The sequence below is a fragment of the Cygnus atratus genome, chromosome 3, assembly GCF_013377495.2.
Source record: "Cygnus atratus isolate AKBS03 ecotype Queensland, Australia chromosome 3, CAtr_DNAZoo_HiC_assembly, whole genome shotgun sequence".
Classification (NCBI taxonomy): Eukaryota; Metazoa; Chordata; class Aves; order Anseriformes; family Anatidae; genus Cygnus; species Cygnus atratus.
In genome coordinates this window covers 111,400,137-111,416,353 of record NC_066364.1, presented here as the reverse complement: position 1 = coordinate 111,416,353, position 16,217 = coordinate 111,400,137, and the positions used below count along the sequence as shown (strand labels likewise).

At 38.8% G+C, this 16,217-nt stretch overlaps 1 protein-coding gene across 3 annotated transcripts; it reads left to right on the top strand.

Annotated features, from left to right (window-relative positions):
• Nucleotides 1-1,771: 1,771 nt before the first annotated feature.
• On the top strand, nt 1,772-15,116 carry C1D (C1D nuclear receptor corepressor). 3 transcript variants are annotated; one of them, XM_035553042.2, is made up of 6 exons: nt 1,967-2,053; nt 2,872-2,934; nt 9,878-10,024; nt 11,347-11,413; nt 11,902-11,957; nt 14,545-15,116. In XM_035553042.2, exons 3-6 carry the CDS (start codon nt 9,878-9,880, stop codon nt 14,719-14,721), a joined length of 447 nt encoding a protein of 148 aa, XP_035408935.1. In that variant the 5' UTR covers nt 1,967-2,053; nt 2,872-2,934; the 3' UTR covers nt 14,722-15,116. The 3 variants fall into 3 exon arrangements, with proteins under 3 accessions (XP_035408936.1, XP_035408935.1, XP_035408937.1); XM_035553044.1 differs by having other exon boundaries at nt 2,030-2,053; nt 2,872-2,919; XM_035553043.1 differs by lacking the exon at nt 2,872-2,934 and having other exon boundaries at nt 1,772-2,053.
• The last annotated feature ends 1,101 nt before the right edge of the window (nt 15,117-16,217 follow it).

Here is a 16,217-nt window from a genome sequence, read left to right as displayed (position 1 = left end):
TTGTCACATTTTAATTGAAAATGCACGTTAGATATATGTTTACCAAAAATGTTCTGTTAAAAAAGCTCAGATATTGTTCCTCATTCTTTTCATGAAAGGCAACAAAAAGCTTGCTTTTTCACAAAATCTGTGGGCCTCACCCTCAAGGTGAAAAGTCAAGGCAGTTCAGCATTTTGAAAGAAATGCTTATAAAATATTACTGCATGTCTTAAATACAGCAAACATGTTTATCTTAAAGAATTATAGTCCTGATGAGAATACTGCAGGTGACCTCAGAACAGAAATCCTTCTGCTTACACGTAAGCATTATGGTTCTAGCCAAGTTGAGACTACAGGATTTGGCCTCCATGTCTGCTCTGCAAAGAACATTGACTCTGAAGGGGTCGATATATAGCGTGCGCAATGAATGAGATAAATCGTAATAAAGGAGTAATTACGTTAAAGATGCCTGTCATTTTGACTGTTTTGGCGAAAATATTTAGGATTGTTTTATGTTGTTTTGGGAATGATAGAGAAAAATCAATAATCATTCACAGTCCTCTCAAATGAAATGGCTTCCATTAAGTACTGGATGGCTGTATAGCTTTTCCTGGATAGATTTTTGTATAGATATCCACACATAAAATCATAATATACTTTCACAGTGACACCAACATAAAACAACTGAATTACATAAGCTGTATTCAATCATATTTTGGCTGGGATAAAGACAAACCCTTAACTCCTCATTCACTGCTCTGAAAAACAAACAAGCATCGCAGCCATTTTAGGCAGAAAACAAATACATATATACCTAGCAATCTTCTTAGTGAACTGCCTCTAGAAATTCCAAGATCTATGGCACTTAAGTATACAAACTCTCGTTACCAAAACAAAAGCATAAATCTGTAGCAATTTGGAGCCAGTAGCAAGTCTATAACGTGTGTAAGCCACTAGAAGGCGACAAAGAGCCACACTGTATGATATGAAACACTCCAACCTGTACTGCATTAATGCTGTACGTGGTTATCATCTACAAACGGTTGAATCTGGACGTTGATCAGCATGTGTTGCATTTTCCTTTCATCTTTTAATTGAAAGAAAATATAGGGTTTAGGAAATATGACTCTGGCAGAAATGTCCCACCTAACATTTGGTAAATCAATTAGTCTATCGATCAACTTCCTCTCTGTGTTTCCAAACCTGTGACACGTGAATAGAAAGGTAGGAGTTAACTCAACATATGGCAAGTATTCTTTGGTTCTTGTAGACACCGTGGCAGTCTGGAACTGCAAACTTTTTAATATTGAGGAGTTCAGGTCTTGCTGGTTTTGTTTGTTTGTTTTTGGTTTGTTTTGTTCCCATTTATTCTGTTGCATTTCTAAACCTTATAAACTGAATCTCTCTTCAATTTACTTTTACATAGAGTGCACAGTTCTGTAGCTGTACTTGGAAAACTGGACAAGATAAAGGAATTAGACTGTTAAGAAATGGTTATGAAAATTCAGTGAAGTGGGTTATATTCTTCTGGTGATGTATTTGCAGTCAGTAGGGCTACCAGTCCTCACCCCAGTGGTATCTGGGTCTATCCGTGTGTGCATCCCCCATACAATCAGAAAGTTCTTAATGCATTCCTGTGTTTGCTACTTTCATAATTAATGTTATATTAAAAAAATTGCATTGCTTTTTCAGCCATTTTTGGTAGAAACCGCAACCGTTAAACCTCAATCTCCATGAGGACAAGGACGATGACAAGACGTAAACAAGTACAACGTCTGAAGATCTTCAGATACGCTTCCAACGGGGCTAGGGGAAAGCCTCTCGTTTGCGGCTCACACTGATTTAACTAGAACAGCCGTATCAGAGCACGGAGAGGTCAGTCAAACGATTAAGAGGATGCCTATATCTCGCGGAGAACCACAAGCCAGCCAGGCGAGCTTCCCCCGGCCCCTCTGAGGGCCGCCCGCGCCCCGCCCCGCCCCGCTCCCCTCACAGGCGGGGCCCTGACGGCCGCCAGTCGCGCCCAACGGCCCCGGCGTGACGTCAGAGCCGCGCGACGGAGCGGAGCGCGGAGGTAAGAGCGGCAGCCCCGCCTGGACGACCCGTGCCCCCCCCCTCCTTGTCCCCCCCCCCCCCCTCCCCGGGTCGGCGTGGTGCGCGCGGGGCCTGGCGTGGGGCGCGGCCGTTGGACGGCCCTGAGGGAACGGCCGTGAGGGGGGGGGGCTTCGCGGGGTTTTAGGGTTTGGAGGGCGTTTCAAGGCTAAATAACGCTAAAATAGCGTTGTGATTAGTTAGTGACTGCCATGGGGAAAGCCTGGTTTTCAGAGAGAAGATACGCTTTGCACGTGCAGGCCGTGGTTGAAATAGCTTAGTAGCGCTTTTTCCCGTTGGTAGGCAGGCAGGTTATACTTGAATCATTAACTGCGAGTAATTTATAATAAAGAACTCTCCTGCTCTTGTGAAGGCGAAATTGTGCTCTTTCTGTGTCACAGCATCACGATTGGGAGTTTAGTTGCTACTAGCGACTTACTAGGGGACTTCAGCTTGCAAACTAAACTTTAGCTTATGCCAGTTAAACAGCCTTATTTTTAACAATTTGAATGTGTTTGTTAGCATTCTTAGGCTTCCTATCAGAAACGCAGGCATTTGGATAATTTGCAGAAATCCCACAGACTGTTTTGATAAGCATATTTCTAATTGGTTCTTCATATGTGCACAGATGATCTGATTTTTATATAAAATGCCAGCACTTAGCAAAGGTTTTTCTTTGTTTTTAATAACACCAGTAGAAAACTGTAGAATATGTATGGAATGCAATGGTGAGCAGAGAAAAGCATAAAGTCCTTTAAATAAAACAGGATGCTGGAATAGTGTTGGTCACCATGTTTGCAGGTTGCAGAACCAGAGCTGGAGAAGGCAGCACAGAAAGAAGAAATAAAGGTGACTGATGGAGGGGTAAGAACGAGAGTGAAGTTTCATATTGTTAACTTTAGAATTGATGCCAAAGGGATGTGGTAACGGACTAGGAAAGCTTTGAGATTGTAGATTTCACTACATTTGTCTGAGTTTCCTTTGCCCACTGCATTTGCTTTTCTCTATTCTTAAGGCAGGCCTGCTGTGGGTCATCCTGCTGGGCCTTGGGGTGCACACCACATTTAGTTACCTCTTCACACAGGCAGTGTTCTCCTCGCTCACTTGTATGAGCTCAGTTTTCCTCTGCTGGAAAATTGTTTTGCTGGGTTCCTTTTTCCCTACTTCTTCTGTTCTCCCAGTTCTCTGTTCTCCCTCCTGTGTCAGGCTATGGTGACTGCCATGCACTTTTTTCCTGTGTCAGGCCAGCATACATGTCTTCTCTATCCTACAATGATTTCTTATTTAATTCTCTCCCTGTGAAAACTCCATGTCCCCAAATTAGTTTTCTGTATTATTCACTCACTTCAGTGATTTTCTGCACATCCCTTTTCTTTGCTGATAGTAGCTGGTCTCCTTTTTGTCAGTTTATTAGTTGTTAAATTGTGTTTAGGGGATAGGTAGAAAAGATTTTTTTCTAGTTTCTGCTGCATCAATAAGATTGTCAGCTAATGCTTATAACACAACATTCCACAGTTACTGCATTGTGCCAAACAAAAATGGGTAAATACGCTTCTAATAGTTGACCAAACTGTTTTGTTAGTGTGGTCAAGTAATGAACAGCCAAAAATATTTTAGGATTGCTGCCCTAAACAGTAGGGGAAGGTAATGTATAGAGTGTAAATATAGGAAATTAAGTTCTGAGGAAAGGAAGGAAGTACTTTTTTCACAGAGTGTAGAACTACTGTCTAGAGGAAACAAGTGGCAGCAAATTATGGAAGTGGCAGTAAACACCATGACTTAGAGGTGTTTACACCTCGTGCAACACCAGCTGCAGACTGGAGGCTGGTTATTTTCTGAGAATTTGATAGGACAGAAGTATCACTTGCTGTCACAAATAAATTGGAATACATATAAATTGTCAGAGTGGTTCAGACTACGCAAGGGGACAGCATTTTGCTGTAGAAGTTCTTCAGAGGTTCAGTGCGACCAAAAGTATTTTTTAGAGACCACTTTAGACACTCAAATTTAACATCACGTTAAAGTCCCAGTCTTGAATTGAGCTGTGCTAAAACAGTCTTGAATGTGAGAGCTCTTCAGAAAACCTCTCGCAAGGAAGTGTTCTGGACATACCTAAAGAAAGCTGTCTTTATCGTCGTACTTGCTGATGGGAGTACTGACAGGTTCGAGCTGAGCGAGGGCCAGTGTGCGTTGCATTTGTCCAGCAGAGGAAATGACTGTGTCATCGGCCTTGTGGAATCCAGGACAGCTGATGACACTCCACAGAGAATAAATATGTTTTGGGAATCGTGCAGATCAAGTTGAAGGTTTATATCAAAGCTGGTTTCTGTGTATATAAACAGGGCTGAAGTCAATATGGGCCAGGATGAGATACCCCATTTCTCACATCGTATCCCCCATGGGCTGAAGCGTTAAGGCTCACTTGCAATATTCCTTTCCTTGAAATTTTGATAGTCTTTTAAGACAGAGCAAAATAAACTTTGCAGATCCTCTGAGGCTGAAGAAATTGGATCTCAGTGCCATCAGCAAGAGCCTGATGGCTGTGAGTTGTTTAGCAGGGTTTTTCTGTGCTCACTGGGACACTGACTGGAGCCTAGCTTTGGAGATGGGGTTGAAAATGATTGCTTGGTTGTTGCCTATTCATACTGTAGTGCAAGGGGCACATTGGAGAGCTACCATGGCTCGAGTTGGGATATTCTTAAGGGGATCAAGATAAGCCTGTTGGTGCATACTTGGTATTTCGTGGTAGGCTTAATTGCTTTTGCAATGGAAATCTTTCCTGCAAACAAGACTGTGAGTTGGCGTTTCAAGAGTGCTCTAATTGTACTAGATGCGCTCTCCAGCTGCCCCAAGCTGGCTTGAAGGGCATCAGTAGCAAAACAGATCTGTGGACACAGTGGTGACTAGCAGGTAACTAATGACTTGTTATGCTGCAATAATGCTGAAGAGTCTGTCACAGATCAGAGCCTATTGTACTTACAGCTTTGCAAACATGGAATAAAATGGGTATCTCTGTCCAAAATAAACTGGCTTTCTCTGCCCCAAAGAGGTTTGTAATCAAAGAACTTTGTTGTCATCTCTGGTAGATTTAAATTGAAATGCTTGTTCTGTATTCTAAGTGCTTGTTCCTTGTTGCTCAGTCCTACAGCTGCGGCAGTGAACTAAAGTTAGAGCAGAAGGGACAGACCCTGCTATGCTTGCATATCACCTACATTTGCTGCAGGTTGTGAGTCAGAACTCAAGAGAGGGAGGACAGTGTCATTATCCTGAGAGCTGGTGGAGATGCTTGATCATACTGATGTTACTAATGCATTTGATTTAAGTTTGAAAGCATTTTATCTACCCTGATCGAAAGGGTTTGGGTTTCTTTTGGTTTTCTTTATGTAACCTGCAGATATTAATGAAAAGGAGGAAAGTCTCATCTGATTTTTGTTAGCTGAATGATCTGAAAAAAATAAAAGATTTGAGCTCAATATGAACATAAGGCCTCCTAGGGCTTAAAAAAAAGGCAAGAATTAACATGAAGCGTTGAGATGCAATAGTAAGTGCGAAGAAGGATTCTGAATTACTTGTCTTTTGTTTGCTTGTTAGAAACGATTTCAGATGTAATTTTTATCCTGAACGTGCAGTTTTAATTCCAGGTGAAAACTATGTGCGTGACACTAACACCTAGAGCATATTTTAATTTTATCTTTTGTGGATTCCTATGGCCACCTTGATATATGCCTGTAGCTTCCATTACCTTCACCATGCACCTTCAGTGAAACCTCTCATCGGTGTACCCAGGGCCTAATTAGAGTTTGTCTTTCAGTATGAGAGATACAATTTTGGTGTTGGGGTGGGCAGGAGGGAGTGTTTGTGGTGTTTTGTTTTGTTTTTTTAAAGCCATCCGGCAGTTGATTTCTAAGGCTTGTGCTAAAGCACTAGGTAAATTCAGAGATTATTTATAAAAGCCACCTGCAAACTATCCACAGTTCTACTTTTTCCTTTTCTTACCTTTGTATGCCAGCCATGGGTGTGCGTTTTTGAAAGGAGGAGTCTGCAGAGTTCTCTTCATTCTCCTGGAAGATAAATATGGACGTAGACAATTTTGCTAATTGCTTTGTGTGCAGTCATCTGTTTTTTTTAATATAAAATTCCTTAACACAGAATTTAATGCAGTTAGATCTTAGATCAATAGCCATGTTAGCACTGCAGCAAACTGCATTTAGTCATTTCTATATAGTCTGCAGAAGATGACATCTCTCTTGCATTCCCCTTTTCATGTTTCTTTTATGCACTTCATTTCCAATATTTCCGTCCCTTCCCCTTTTGAATGCTCAGTGTATTCCTTGCTGTTTATACTATGTTAGCTGGAGAGAAAACAAGATGTTCCTTGTTTTCTAAGTAGAATTTTACATAAATGTAGTTGTGTTGGTGAATAAATGAGAATTACCACTTGTGAAAACTCATTTTTTGGCACTTTTTAATCAGACTTAAATGCAATTAAACCCTCTTCATGAGAAAACTTGTTACTTTTGTGATTTAAAGTTTTTTTCTTCTAGGCTTTTCTTCTAGGTTTTTTCCCTGTAAACTACATGAGAATTTTTGAGCTCAGAGTTAAAAGGGAAAGGTATTTTGGGTTGATGTTATGAAGTCATGCCATGTTTTTCATCACTTCTGGTTTGCCTCAGTGTCCTTAATCAAAGTAGACCTTCTCTATTTTATGCTTATGGGTTGTGAACTTTCCTTTCTGTTCTCAAAATTAAAGATCTAATAAAGTACTACCATCACACAACCGCAGTTTGTGTTCTGCATTATGTTATTACTTGATAATGAAAACGCTTTCTTATCCGTATTTCCCCTAATTTTCCCCATTATTCACGTGTTTATCCAGCAAATATTTTCATTATCTTCACTTATCTTAATATTTGCACTATGTCTAATTTTTGAAGTCGGATCTCTGTGGCAAATAAAATACAATTGAAATCCAACAAAGAAATCCTGTGCAGTAAACATCCACTTCAGGAACTGAATTAAAACTCTGCTTGCTCTAAATGCATAGGGAAACACTTGTGGAGCTTTGAGGAAATCTTGTTTGTGGTTTAATCACTGAAACATAACTACTGAGGGCAGCATAGCCTTTAGGCATGTTTACAGAGCCACTGGTAGGTCTTAGTTCCTTGCATCCCTGGCTTTGTCATTCAGCAGGTGTGACTGTGCAGTCTGTGTGTTGATTTTGGCAGAAACACTTTCTGGTGTACTTGTTTTCTGATGCAGCGTAAGGTTTGTTCTTGTTGATTTAATGCTCTCTAAACTATTTTAGGCTGTTGACTGCTGCCGTATTGTTGGCATGTGCCAACGCTGTAATGTATCCTGCTTAGAGATTAGTAATGCTGAAACAAGTCTAATGAAAAGAGAGAAGTCCCTACACAGCAGGAGTAGGAACTTGTTCTAGTTCCCGTTGAAATGAACAGAAAACACAAGTCCAACAAACTCTTCCCTCTCCCAGGGCAGCAGCAGCAGACTTAGCCTGTGCGTGGTAGGCTCCATGGTAATGTGCAGCCTTCTTCCATGGAAGGCTGAGGCGGTTTTTTCCCTCTCTTTGCTAGCTGAATGCCAAGTAAATACATCATGTTAGGAGGGCAGTTCTTTCTGATTCATGAGGCAGCAATCACAGAAAAATGTATTTTGGGCTGCATCTGTTCTTTCCTTTTATCTTGCTGTTGTTTTTCTGCCTCATTCTTTAGGTCTAGCTTGGGATATTGAGAAGAATGTCATGTATGTTGCAGTGCCTCTTTGTCCATGTAGCTGTGGTAAAAAAGCTTAGACTAGTTTTGGTGACATGTTCCTGCTGTAGGAGTTTGCTGTCTTTTTTTCTGTAGTTGCTGGTGCCGGATGTCCTGATAAAGGGAGAGAGAAAAGTTGGAATTTGTCAGTGTTTTCACGCGTGTCTATAAAATTTAGACCATAGTAGATAAAGGATTGGAGAGACTGGTAAAGCCCTATATATTGTTGGATTGGGTTACATCTCTGTCCCTGTATGCGTAAGTATAGTAACTGTGCGCTGACAGATAGCTTCTAACCAGGCTTAACTGTATCAACAGCTGGGAGAGTCTAGTTTCTTCTGTAGCTTTGGGTAGTTTTTGTGCTGCGTTTTAAGACTACAACGTAGCAACAGAGACACTGGACTAGCTCAGTCAGCCTAAGAAGGGTGCAGGTAGCCAGGACAGAATGAAATGCAAACAATATTGTCATAAAGGGCAGAAATAACTGTGTTAGTATCTTGTCAGTTCAACTCAGCTTTCTTGCTCAGATATGCTGCAGGTGACTGAAAAGGTATTTAAATGGAGTGAGTTATGTGCCGGGGTAGGGAGGGGACCTTCATATCGTAATGCTGTACTGACTCTGAAACTCTGACCAGGATGAAAAGTCACGCAGCCGAGCAGGATTATAATTCTAAACCATGCAAATAACAGCAATGGAAATGGGCTTGTTAAGTGGCTGATCATATGTTTGGCATCGCGCTGGTGTGGTTAAAAACAAGTTGTAGGCGAGCCTGAGTAAAATAGCTCCACACTGTTTTTCCTTCCAATCTTTGTCCTGATGGACCTCCAGAAGACAACATAAATAAAAAGAAACCTCTCTCACACAAACCAAGCTCTTGCCAGGAAAAGGGAAAGATCAAATCTTTATCTAAAACAAACTCCAGTGATGTGACAGCTGTTTGCTGTTTTCTTGCTGTTTGCACGGGCTGTATGGCTTGGCGTTCATAGATCAAACTTGCAAAGTGCAGTTTCTCCAACTAATGCTCCCACCCCCTGTACTCAGCAGCTGGGAGTGAGATTATCACACTATGTAGAAGGGGCTGCGGTGCTCCAGGTGCTCACACTGTTCTTGATGCAGCCCAACAAATGGGCAGGAAAATGATGTATTTCATTTCTTTCCTTATAACGTCTAAAAAAAAAAAATCATTGCTCAGTCAGTAGAAGCTGTAGAAAATAACATAGCTTTAAGTAACATCAACTCCCCAAGATAATAAGTGATTTATGATTAGAGAGGAATTAAAGATCTTGATCGTAAGCCAGCAGCCAGATGGCTTGGCAGTAGCCGTGCCATGTTACCATGAATGCTGGGATCAAAAATGGAGAGCTCTGGGATTTTTCACATCTTTGCTGATCTCACAGTTGCTTTGCGTAGATATGTCCTCAAGATTTGCAGAGTATTCTGAAATCAAAATGAGCTCAGCATCGTTTACTGGTAGAGTTATATCGCAGATTATAATACCCCATAGATAATTCCAAAAACTGGATACAGGGTCCACAAGAAGAGTTTCTTGGACCAAATCCTAAATTTAGGATTGGAAGATGTAACTGACCCTGACATAACTGGTGCTGGATAACTGCTTTGAGGCTGAAGTAATGTCTGTTCCTAAGATGGGCTGAAGCCCTATCGCTGCTTTCTTAGTGCTCTGCCTGTTGTTTGGTGCAGCGCTCTATGTACTGTGATTTATGGAGCACTTCTTTTACGCAAGCAAATAATTTCTATCACAGACCATAAAAGTTAAAAACTGGTTTAGGGCTGGTACAAGAATAGGTACTACAGTCGTGTGTCATTTGTAATGCTCCTTCATGCAGTTCTGCACATCAGTTGAGAGAGATCACTGTAACCACAGGACCTTTAACTGTGTCAGCACTGATGTTACTTGCTAGAACTCTTCAGGAGATGTTTTCTATAATGTTTAATGAATAAATGTTAATACTTTGTATTTTAAAATAGTCTTTTTGAGTCTGTAAGGAGGATTATTAGTTTTGTTTCTTTTTTCCAGATGGAAATGTCAGAAGATGATATTAACACAGAAGAATACCCCACTGAAATTCATGATTATCTTAAAACATTTGAAAAATCTCTTAGTTCTGTAGATGAGATGCTGAAGACGATGATGTCTGTTCCTAGACGTGAGCTTTTCCAAAAGGTAAATCATCTTCGACAGCCTTTCTGTTATTAAAACAGGAGTAGTTTGGAACCTGAATTGAATAAAAGGGTCTGTTTGGCTAGCCATTGTACAGACAAATAACAAATAAGACACTCCCTACCCTAATGTTTGAAACTTACATTTCTAAGGTACCCAGAGGGTGTTACAAACGAAGCAATGAAATATATGTTCTTCTAAGGTAGAAAGTGATGATCCTACCAGCAAATCGTTTAGGTAAAGGGCATTCCACCTTATTCCTGACCTTCCTGAAAGTGCATGCTGAGTGCTCTTCTGGACTGGAGAGCTCACTAACAGTTGTCTGAGACCTTTTCGCTATAAACTTCATGGAACTTGGTTAATATAGAAGGATGCAAAGATGATTTGGCAACATTGAGAATTGATCTTCTGATTCTAGAAATCCAGTCTTGCAGAATTTGATGCTTGAAAAACTGAGCTTTCTCCTTTAGTTCTCCTTTAGCTGTGTTATAAGCATAAGTCTGTAAAATGTGTGGTTTTTCTTCAGGACATAAAGATAGAGGAAGGTACTGCTTGAAGACCTCATACAAGCCTGTCTTTTGACATTTAAGACCTAACATGTAACTTCCTTTTTTTTTTTTTTTAAGGCAAGAAAAAGCTAACGTGAGGGAACTTCTTTATTCTCTGAGGATTTCTGACATAAATAAATGAAGAAAATGGTCTTGACAACACCAATCTTTTGACAGTATCCATGTTGGAACTAGTGAGCTGTACAATGATCTTATCAGAGTTTCTGGAAATCCTATAGGACTAAAACAGTAAATTGACTTTGACAGTTGAAGGGAAAAAAATAAACCAACTCGTTACCTTTATTCTTCCTTCGTTGTGCAGCTCTAAGTATTCCAGCATGCGTTGAACACAGTCTAACATGTGTAGTGTTAATGTTCATACTTGCATTTGAGCTTCAGCAATCTTAAGACATTCTTTTTAATTCCAGTGGTAGCAGAAACTATTTTAAGTTTCTGTGGAAAAAATAGGGATCTTCCTGACTATGGGAACAATAGTCTGAGTTACGTGCTAATCGATTTTGTGCTTTTGGCTATCTGGGATTGTGGCATTTAATACTGAACTGGAAAAATGATGTGAATACTTGAAGAGGAGGGAATGGTTCTGTGATGGCAGGAAAGTAGGCTTGGATATGTTCTCAGTGAACTTGTGTTGTTAAAAAAAAAAAAAAAAAGCTCATTCAGTGTATATGAATGCATTCATAGGCAATTATAAAATGGGAATATTACTAAAATCTGTGCACATCTTGCTTAATGTGTAAATGTTTTTTTTTATTCTAGTTAGAGCCTCTTGAGCAAGTAAAGCTGGATTTGGTTTCAGCATACACATTAAATTCAATGTTTTGGGGTAAGTATATGATAGGAAATAGTTCAAATGATCACCATTTGAACATTTTCTAGACAGCTGCAAACATTAAATAACCATATTTCATAGCCAAATAATTAGAAACTAGTAATTACCCTGAGGACCCAAATTACTGCCATTCTTGGGGTAAATGATGTTGAAATTCCAAATCAGAAATTGCTGATTACAAAGGCTGACTTTGTACATGCATGAAGATCTTTGTACCTTTTTTTCCTGTTGTTGGCAACCTTTTCAGTCCTTCTTGAAAGGACAAGGTTTAACCACATCGTGTATATTTATTTATTATATATATGCATTTTTTAACTGCAATATTTCATGACTATAGTGCATCAGATACTTAACCGTACAGTTAACACCAAGGCTAATAGTTTTATGTAGAAACTACACTTTCCTATATAACCAATTGACCGTGCCCTTGGTCATCACAGCCTTCCACTTTAAAAAAAAAATAAAATGTTTTCTTCTTGTAGTATACTTGGCTACACAGGGAATCAATCCAAAGGAACATCCAGTGAAGCAAGAACTGGTAAGATTTTTACAATGCATGCATTGCAATACTTTACTTTCCCAGGACAGTTAACTCATACAGAAATAAATGTACATTTAAATCTATGTTTAAAATTGGTATATTGCCATAATAGCACACACATGCTACATAGTGTTACATAATTGCCTGTTCATATGCCCTGCTGGGTTCTCTAAATTAAGGAAGTCATATTTTCAGTTCCCAACAATACAGTTTAAAGCATCACTGTAGAGCCTGCTGAAATAAGAACAAGATGAACAGTGTCATCATCTTATCTTTCCTGTTCCCCACCTTTGTTTTGAGAATTGAATTCAGAACAGAATAGCTTTTCACTTGTATCTGTTAAATGGAAAAATGTTGCATGTCTGATAATAATTTATCACTTCCAATTTTTTTTTTATAAATACGTGGAATCATGTTAATCTCTGAGGCTGCCTTTTCTTGCTTTTGTATGACTCTGAAAGTATAGTGTGGTTGATTTACTAGCAGAGACGGGAAAGAGCCCCCCCCTTCCAAGTCCTCCATTAATTCATTTTCTCAGCAGTAAAGAATCCAGTTCAGCAACAAAGCTAAAAGCTTTTTTGGCACCAGTTGTATGTGTGTTGTCCAGTAATTCTGCATTAGTGACATATTTACAACCTATAATAAATCTTCTAGGTTTGTCTCTATATTCCATTTAGATGCATGACTACAGTATAGAAACCATGGTATCTTGAAAATTCTGCTGACTTGAAAAAAAATCAAATCATTTAGCTTGAAGAAAAAAATAGAAATCAAAACTTACAGCTAGACATTTTAATTCCTGTGTAAGTGAAAACATTAAATCTGGGCAATTGTCATATACTTAGATAAAATGTAATCCTTACGTAACCTGGGCAATGGAAGATAGGACTGAAAAATGTGGAAAGCTAGGCTGAATAACAATACTGTTTTTAATTTTGTGAGATTTTCAGTAGTCTAGACTGTATCATATTAAAAAATGGATCAGTTAGTATTTCACGAGCTTTCAATCAGTTTCTTGTTCCTCCTATATTATATAGTGTCTGAATATTGTGTTAATTTAGCTATACTAAAAATAAATTGTAAGTCTTCTGCTGTGGATATTTTATGCCGGTATTTTACTTCACAATTGCCAGTCATTTTAACTTGAAGAATGAGTGAATTATCATAGGCTAGATTCTTATCCAGGTTTCTTTTCCTTCTATAAGTATGAAGGTGAATGAATGTGCTTTCCTTCCTTCCAGGAGCATTGTAATGTTCTTATTTGTGTGGAAAGGGAGTAAAAAAGACTGTTCTGTCATGATTGTTTTGCTTTTAGAATTGCTCCTTCTGTATATACAGAGAGTACACTGGAATTCAAACGATATTAATAAAGCTCACATTCAAGCTATCAGAGTTCATTTCTTTTGCCACTTTGACATCTGTCAGCTCCTTCTTCCCATGCTGATATATGTAGGCTTGCCACCTGTTCTCATTAGCCATCTCAGTCACCAAAGAAATACTGCAGTCTGTCATGATTTTGGGCTCTGTAAGGCTGTCTTCATTAAAGCTAGGTTTTTGATAGGGAAAGAGCGTCCCAACTTTTTGACAAATCATTTGCTTGTATGGGTCACTGAAGAACTGAAAATCAGTTTTGTAGTGTAGATTTTGTAACTTATGTTCCTGATTAAAAAAGCTATCAGTGGCTGTGTGGGTTATCAGCATGTATTTAGTTACCAGTATCCATAAATGTTCTATTAATCCACACTGACATGTTGCTTTACCTGACACGTGAATTGGATGTGCTTTACACACACATTACTGTTTTTATTACATGTTTTTATTACAGTAACACCTAAAGGCCCTGAGGTTCAAGGCCATAATTGGACTAAATAGCTAGATGTGAAATCTGTCAGCCAAGTTATGTATTTTTGAGAATTAGTGCAAGTGTCCCCTCTACTTAGTGGAGAGAAGCAGGCACTTCAGAGGGTGATTCCCATCTTAAAGGGTTTTAATTACATCCTCAGAGTACCTTTGTTTATCGATCGCAGAACTGGCTGAGGATGTTTGGGTACGTAGATGAGATTATTAAACTGGGACGGGGCTGAAACGGAGCCATGCTTTGTTTAAAAAAGTGCAGGCATTAAATTGTTATGATAGACTAAGATGACAAGAAAGGAAAGTATTCCCTCGCTTTATGGAATGACAGTGGAAACAGACAACAGACTTTTTAGTTATTTACGGTCATGAAAGAAACCTCTGGTACAGCTGGAAATCTTAGGCCAAATTCCTAATCAGGTTCAGTATCTTGTGTTTTCACTTTGCAAGATAAATAAAATTGTTGTCTCACTGTAAATTTGTAGTATTTCATGTACACTTGGTGGTGGATGTCATGCAAATATTAGTACAGTAGATATCTGTGGTGGAAAATCAGCTAAAAGGGAAGCCTGAAGTTTGCGAAGAGCCTGATATGTATTTAGAAGATGTGATTTTTTTTCTGTGTATTATGGTCACAGAAGTATGCCATGCGGAGTGCTTCTACTCATTGATTTCACTTTAGCAGCAATCTTGGAAGAATGGTGTGAAATGTGTGTATTTTATTTTCTAGGAGAGAATAAGAACATACATGAACAAGGTCAAAGAAATAGCAGACAAGAAAAAGGCATCTAAACTTGATAAAGGAGCAGCTTCCAGATTTGTAAGAAATGCACTGTGGGAACCAAGCCCTGAAAATGAACGTACCTCCAAAACTCCTGCTAAAGCAAAAAAGAGAAAGATGGACTAAATTTTTATAATAGAATAAATCCTTATATAATCAGAGACGCCTAGAATTACCAAAATGTGGTTTGTACGCTGTATGAGTTTAACAGAAGTGCTATATAGCAACATCCTGATGAAGCTATACTTAAAAAAAAAAAAAAAAATACAGGATTGTATTTTGTCTAGAACATATCACTGAGGTAATTCCATTATATGTATATCTGATGTATCAGATGTGCCATTTGATGCTAGAGAAGTAACATTTCATTACTCAAATGATGATGACCTCACATAAACTTGCTGGTAATGGATACTAGTGTTGTTTTGTTATAATGCTTAAGAATTTTTTTTTACTCCTGAATGATTGACACTTTTTATATGTATTTAATTTCCTGAATATTAAAACCAGTCTCAAATGATGCTGTCTAGTTTGTGGTGTTTACGTTTAAAAAAAAAGTTTACTTTCCCATTGTCATTGTGTAAAATGCTGTATTTGTAGTGTATGTAAGGTTTATTCACTGTGTTAAACTGTTTCCTTTTCAGCTTCTGGATTTGAATTTGTGCCATATTCCCTTACTTCTGTTGCCTCTGAGGAAACTGATCTTCAAGGGCTATGAGCAAACAGCCTGAATTCCCCTCTAAGCCCCTGTGTCAGTCAATGGAAAAAAAAAAACATAACCCAAGAGGGTTCTTTGTAGGGGCTGAACAAAGGAGCAGCCAGGGGACAGCTATTAGGAAATAGCACATGCAGGAACTTGATTGGAATTTTGTCTGTAGTGCTCATCTCTCACTGCTGACACAGAGAATGTGCTGTGAGGTGATAGGAGTGTGGTCATTCATTGCGATTTCTTAGATCTTCATTGGGGATAGCATTCTCTGGTGCAGTTCAAACTACTCTTCTGCCTTACAAAATATTCGTTTTCCTCAGATAAATCCAGAAATCCAGTACACCTACTATAGTACTGCAAGCTGAATGATTTACAAGGGATGATTATGGTCCTTAGAGTCATGCTACATCGTGCAATGCAGAATCTGGAATAGTTTGAATGAGGTGCTAAGATGAAGGTTCCCTTGTCATTGAATGTCCGATAATAAATATTTAAAGGTAAAAGATTATCAAGTTTAATAAACTCAATTGTGTATTCTAGAAACTTTTTCAGTGACTAGTATGAATTTACACGTTTTTGTTTGTAATAAAATCTTTGAATAAATAGCACTTCCTTCAATCCAGTTAAAGCAATCTAACTAAAGAGAACTTGCTTATACGAATGCTCATGCAGGTACCTAACTGCAGCCTCAAATCTACAGGACTACTTGTGCGTATACACGTCAAAGACCTGTAAACATTTGCCAGCTGAAAGCTAAAATCGAGACTGTTTTGTTTCTACAGGTTAATGTCAGAGTTATGCAAAATAAAAGTGCTATTAGACTCATGAGTCCTTTGTTGCGATTAAAGTTAAAAATATGAAAGACCCCAAGTGTGTTCTCACCAAAGACAGCAATACTCATGCAAAGCAGCTC

Bases quoted from the DNA above. Each gene is read 5' to 3' on its own strand.
- C1D (XM_035553043.1), top strand. From the start codon at position 9,878: ATGGAAATGTCAGAAGATGATATTAACACAGAAGAATACCCCACTGAA. The intron at 11,414-11,901 runs GTAAGTATATGA...TTCTTCTTGTAG, and splicing joins ATTAAATTCAATGTTTTGGG to TATACTTGGCTACACAGGGA. The intron at 11,958-14,544 runs GTAAGATTTTTA...TTTATTTTCTAG, and splicing joins ATCCAGTGAAGCAAGAACTG to GAGAGAATAAGAACATACAT.